This window comes from Pristiophorus japonicus, unplaced genomic scaffold (genome assembly GCF_044704955.1).
Source record: "Pristiophorus japonicus isolate sPriJap1 unplaced genomic scaffold, sPriJap1.hap1 HAP1_SCAFFOLD_874, whole genome shotgun sequence".
NCBI classification, from domain to species: domain Eukaryota; kingdom Metazoa; phylum Chordata; class Chondrichthyes; family Pristiophoridae; genus Pristiophorus; species Pristiophorus japonicus.
The window spans coordinates 168,035-174,034 of record NW_027254797.1 but is presented as its reverse complement, the minus strand read 5'-3'; the positions used below and the strand labels follow the sequence as shown (position 1 = coordinate 174,034).

General features: G+C 59.9%; 1 protein-coding gene across 1 annotated transcript in view; it reads left to right on the top strand.

Annotated features, from left to right (window-relative positions):
* The first annotated feature begins 125 nt into the window (after nt 1-125).
* Nucleotides 126-6,000, top strand: part of LOC139257591 (guanine nucleotide-binding protein G(I)/G(S)/G(T) subunit beta-3-like) — a 141,988-nt gene continuing 136,113 nt past the window's right edge. Inside the window, exons 1-3 of the mRNA XM_070874527.1 lie at nt 126-182; nt 1,710-1,748; nt 4,001-4,107. Of these exons, the coding sequence (XP_070730628.1) occupies nt 126-182; nt 1,710-1,748; nt 4,001-4,107 (203 nt within the window). The remainder of the gene's footprint in view (nt 183-1,709; nt 1,749-4,000; nt 4,108-6,000) is intronic.

Sequence of the window (6,000 nt, the reverse complement as noted above, 5' to 3'; positions counted from 1 at the left end):
AAGGCCCCTCGCCCCCATTTCCCCGCAATGTTCCACGTCTCTCCATCCGTAATGGTGTCCCTTGTTTTCCAGGCAAACCATCCCCCTTGGAGCTTGGCTGAGAGCAGGAACCTCCCACTGGTATCATGGGTGAGATGGAAGAGCTACGGCAGGAAATGGAGGCTCTGAAGAAACAGATCGTGGTGGGTCTCTCTCCCCCCCATCGTCTCCTCTCTCCCATACCCTCTCCACCATTCCCCTCCCCCTCTCTCCCATTGCCCTTCCCCTCTCTCTCCCCTCTCCCCCTCTCTCTCCCCCTCCCATTCCCCTCCCCCTCTCATCGCCCCCTCCCCCCTCTCACCATTCCCCTCCCCCCTCTCTCCATTCCCACCTCCCCCTCTCTCTCTCCCCTCTCCCCCTCTCTCTCCCCCCTCCCCCCTCTCTCCCATTCCCCTCCCCCTCTCTCTCCCCCTCCCCCTCTCTCCCATTCCCCTCCCCCTCTCTCCCATTCCCCTCCCCCTCTCTCCCATTGCCCTTCCCCCTCTCTCTCCCCTCTCCCCCTCTCTCTCCCCCCCCCCTCTCTCATCCCCTCCCTCCCCTCTCTCCCCCCCTCCCCTCTCTCTCCCCTCCCCTCCCCTCTCTCTTCCCCCTCCCCCTCTCTCCCATTCCCCTCCCCCTCTCTCCCATTCCCCTCCCCTTCTCCACCATTCCCCTCCCCCTCTCTCCCATTGCCCTTCCCCCTCTCTCTCCCCCCCTCCCCCTCTCTCCCATTCCCCTCCCCCTCTCTTCCATTCCCCTCCCCCTCTCCCATTGCCCTTCCCCCTCTCTCTCCCCCCTCTCTCTCTCCCCTCTCCCCTCTCCCCCCCTCCCCCTCTCTCTCTCCCCTCCCCCTCTCTCTCTCTTCCCCTCCCCCTCTCTCTCTCTCCCCCCTCCCCCTCTCTCTCCCCCTCCCCCTCTGCCCCCTCCCCCTCTCTCCCAACCCCCTCCCCCTCTCTCTCTCCCCCCTCCCCCTCTCTCCCAACCTCCTCTCCCTCCCTCCCCTTCCCCCTCCCGCTCTCTCCCAACCCCCTCTCCCTCCCTCCCCTTCCCCCTCCCCCTCTCTCCCATTCCCCTCCCTCCTTTCCAATTCCCCTCACCCCTCTCTCCCATTCCACTCCCCCTCTCGCCCATTCCCCTTCCCCTCTCTCCCATTCCCCTCCCCCCTCTCTCCCCAACCCCCTCTTCCTCTCTCCCATTCCCCTCCCCTCTCTCTCCCATTCCCCTCCCCTCTCTCTCCCATTACCCTCCCTCCCCTCTCCCATTCCCCCTCCCCTTCCCTTCCCCTCTCCCCTCCCCGCCTCCCCTCTCCTCCCCATCTCTCCCATCCACCCCTCCCTTTTCTCTCCCACCCCCCCTCTCTTCCATTCTCCCTCTCCATCTCTATCTCTCCCTTTCCTTCTCCTTCCCACTCTCTCCCATTTAATCCCCCCGACACACACACACACACACACACAGCAGGAAAGCCCTAGGCTCCATTCCGGGCCTAGTGTTGGGTCAGCCTGATTCCAAGGCCGGGAGGGAAGGTCTTCAATTGGCCTCAGTGCCGTTTGGTCAGGAGCAGGAAGAGTCAGCCAGGGTTCCAGCTCCGAGTTACCCTGGGACTGTGGCTGGTGTGGGGGTGGGGGGAAGCCGGGGATGCTGGGGCCAGTGATCGTGACCTTAACGTTCTGGTTTTTATGTTTCTGTTCCAGGATGCCCAGAAGGCGACTTGCGATAGCAGCCTGTCGGAGGTACAGTGGGTGGTGTGAGCGTCACGGTTCGGGGTGTGGGGGTTCAGGGGTCGCGGTCGGGCGTGGGGGGTTCAGGGGTCACTGTTGAGTGTGGGGGGTTCGGCTGTCACGGTTGGGGTGCGGGGGTTCAGGGGTCACTGTTGGGTGTGTGGGGGGTTCGGGTGTCACGGTTGGGGTGCGGGGGTTCAGGGGTCACTGTTGGGTGTGGGGGGTTCGGGGGTCACGGTTGGGGTGTGGGAGTTCGGGGGTCACGGTTGGGGTGCGGGGGTTCAGGGGTCACGGTTGGGGTGTGGGAGTTCGGGGGTCACTGTTGGGTGTGTGGGGGTTCGGGGGTCACTGTTGGGGTGCGGGGGTTCAGGGGTCACTGTTGGGTGTGGGGGGTTCGGGGGTCACTGTTGGGTGTGGGGGGTTCGGGGGTCACGGTTGGGGTGTGGGAGTTCGGGGATCACTATTGGGTGTGTGGGGGTTCGGGGGTCACTGTTGGGTGTGGGGGGTTCGGCTGTCATGGTTGGGGTGTGGGGGGTTCGGGTGTCACGGTTGGGGTGCGGGGGTTCGGGGGTCACTGTTGGGTGTGGGGGGTTCGGGTGTCATGGTTGGGGTGTGGGGGGTTCGGGTGTCACGGTTGGGGTGCGGGGGTTCGGGGGTCACTGTTGGGTGTGGGGGGTTCGGCTGTCATGGTTGGGGTGTGGGGGGTTCGGGTGTCACGGTTGGGGTGCGGGGGTTCGGGGGTCACTGTTGGGTGTGGGGGGTTCAGCTGTCATGGTTGGGGTGTGGGGGGTTCGGGTGTCACGGTTGGGGTGCGGGGGTTCGGGGGTCACTGTTGGGGTGCGGGGGTTCGGGGGTCACTGTTGGGTGTGGGGGGTTCGGCTGTCACGGTTGGGGTGCGGGGGTTCGGGGGTCACTGTTGGGGTGTGGGGGTTCGGGGGTCACTGCTGGGTGTGGGGGGTTTTGGGGTCACGGTTGGGGTGTGGGGGGTTCGGGGGTCACGGTTGGGGTGTGGGGGTTCGGGGGTCACTGTTGGGTGTGGGGGGTTCGGGGGTCACTGTTGGGGTGTGGGGGTTCGGGGGTCACTGTTGGGTGTGGGGGGTTCGGGGGTCACTGTTGGGTGTGGGGGGTTCGGGGGTCACTGTTGGGTGTGTGGGGGTTCGGGGGTCACTGTTGGGTGTGGGGGGTTCGGCTGTCACGGTTGGGGTGTGGGGGTTCGGGGGTCACTGTTGGGTGTGGGGGGTTCAGGGGTCACGGTTGGGGTGTGGGGGTTCGGGGGTCACGGTTGGGGATGTGGCGGTTTAAGGGTCATGGTCGGGGGTTTGGGGGCCACAGTTAGGTGTGTGGGTTCAGAGGTCACTGTTTATAGTGTTGGGGTTCATGGGTCACGGTTGGGGGGGTGGGGGTTTGAGGGTCACAGTTAAGGGTGTGGGGGTTCGGAGGTCGCTGTTGGGGGTTCGGGGGTCACGGTTCAGGATGTGGGGGTTCAGGGGTCTCTTGGGGATGTGGGGGTTCAGGGGCCATTGTTGGGGTGTGGGTGTTCGGGGGTCACAGTTGGGGTGTGGAGGTTCGGGGGTCACGTCTGGGGTTGTGGAGGTTCGGGGGTCACGGTTGGGTTGTGGGGTTTGGCGGTCAGGGGTTTGGGGGGTGAGGTCATGGTCGGGGTTTGGGGGTCATGCTTGTGGTGTGGGGGTTCGGGGGTCACTGTTGTGGTGTGGGGGTTCGGGGGTCACGGTTGGGGTGTGAGGGTTCGGGTCATGGTTGGTGATGTGGGGCTTTGGGGGTCACGGTCGGAGGTATGGGAGTTTGAGGTCATGGTCGGGGGTTCGGGTGTCACGGTTGGGGTGTGGGGTTCGGGGGTCACGGTTGGGGGTGTGGGGATTTAGGGGTCATGGTTCAGGATGTGGGGGTTTGGGGTTACGGTTCAGAATGTGGGTATTCAGGGGTCACAGTTCCGGATGTGAGAGTGCAGGGGTCATGGTTCAGGATGTGGGGGTCGGGGGTCACGGTTGGGATGAGGGGGTTTAGGGGTCATGGTTGGGGATGAGGGGGTTTAGGGGTCATGGTTGGGGATGTGGGGTTTTAGGGGTCACGGTTGGGGGTATAGGGGTCAGGGTTGGGGGTGTGGGGGTTCGGGTTGGGTGTGTGGGTGTTCAGGGTCAGGGTTGGGGGTGCGGGAGCCAGGGTTGGGGGTTCGGGGGTCAGGGTTGGGGGTGCGGGGGTTTACGGACACACTGCGAATCTCTCTGACTGATTCCCCCCTCCAGCTGACGGGAAGCCTGGACCCAGTGAACCGGATCCAGATGAGGACACGTCGCACCCTGAGGGGCCACTTGGCCAAGATCTACGCCATGCACTGGGGCACCGATTCCAAGTAAGGTCCCGTCAGTCCATTATCGAAACAGGTAGACTGGCGCTTGTTCTGGGGGAGGTGCTGGTGCTCGTTGGGTGAGTGCGTAGGTCGGGTATGTGATTGTGTGCGTCCATTGGGAACCTTTTCTCCTTATTCCCGCTATCAAAACCCTTCATAATTCTCAATACCTCAACAACAAGATGTAATGAGCAAGGTGGATCAAGGGGAACCAGTAGATGTGGTGTATTTGGATATAAGGAGAACAAACCCAGCTTCTCCAGTCTCTCCACATCACTGATACCAATTTGGTCAATCTCCCCCTTGACCTTCTCTGCTCCTGGAAAAACAACCCCAGCTTCTCCAGTCCTTGCAGCCGGACATCTAATTTAATCATGTTGTGGTTGTTGTTCTCAAGCTCTTCCCGTACCGTCAGATTCTGGTTCCTTACTCCAGGGGGTTTTGGGGGCTGGGGGGAGTAGTTTGGCGGTTTGGGGAGGTGTTTGGTGGTTTGGGGAGGTGTTTGGCGGTTTGGGGAGGTGTTTGGGGGCTTGGGGATGTTTGGGGTTGTTTGGGGATGTTTGGGGGGTTGGAGATGTTTGGGGGTTTCGGGATGTTTGGGGGTTTGTGGATGTTTGAGGTTGTTTGGGGATGTTTGGGGGGGTTGGAGATGTTTGGGGGGTTGGAGATGTTTGGGGGGTTGGGGATGTTTGGGGGTTTGGGGGTTTGGAGATGTTTAGGGGGTTGGGGATGTTTGGGGGGTTGGGGATGTTTGGGGGGTTTGGGATGTTTGGGGGTTTGGAGATGTTTGGGTGTTTGGGGAAGTTTGGGGGTTTGGGGATGTTTGGGGGTTTGGGGATGTTTGGGGGGTTGGGGATTTTGGGATGTTTGGGGGTTTGGGGATGTTTGGGGGTTTGGGGTTTTGGAGTTGTTTGGGGATGTTTGGGGATTTTTGGGGGTTTGGAGATGTTAGGGTGTTTCGGGATGTTTGGGGGTTTGGAGATGTTTGGGGGTTTGGCGATATTTGGAGGTTTGGGGATGTTTGGGAGTGTTTGGGGGTTTGAGGATGTTTGGAGATGTGTGGGGATGTTTGGGGGTTTGGGGATGTTTGGGGTTTAGAAACATAGAAACATAGAAAATAGGTGCAGAAGTAGGCCATTCGGCCCTTCTAGCCTGCACCGCCATTCAATGAGTTCATGGCTGAACATGCAACTTCAGTACCCCATTCCTGCTTTCTCACCATACCCCTTGATCTCCCTAGTAGTAAGGACTTCATCTAACTCCTTTTTGAATATATTTAGTGAATTGGCCTCAACAACTTTCTGTGGTAGAGAATTCCACAGGTTCACCACTCTCTGGGTGAAGAAACTCCTCCTCATCTCGGTCCTAAATGGTTTACCCCTTATCCTTAGACTGTGACCCCTGGTTCTGGACTTCCCCAACATTGGGAACATTCTTCCTGCATCTAACCTGTCTAACCCCGTCAGAATTTTAAATGTTTCTATGAGGTCCCCTCTCATTCTTCTGAACTCCAGTGAATACAAGCCCAGTTGATCCAGTCTTTCTTGATAGGTCAGTTCCACCATCCCGGTAATCAGTCTGGTGAACCTTCGCTGCACTCCCTCAATAGCAAGAATGTCCTTCCTCAGGTTAGGAGACCAAAACTGTACACAATACTCCAGGTGTGGCCTCACCAAGGCCCTGTACAACTGTAGCAACACCTCCCTGCCCCTGTACTCAAATCCGCTCGCTATGAAGGCCAACATGCCATTTGCTTTCTTAACCGCCTGCTGTACCTGCATGCCAACCTTCAATGACTGATGTACCATGACACCCAGGTCTCTTTGCACCTCCCCTTTTCCTAATCTGTCACCATTCAGATAATACTCTGTCTCTCTGTTTTTACCACCAAAGTGG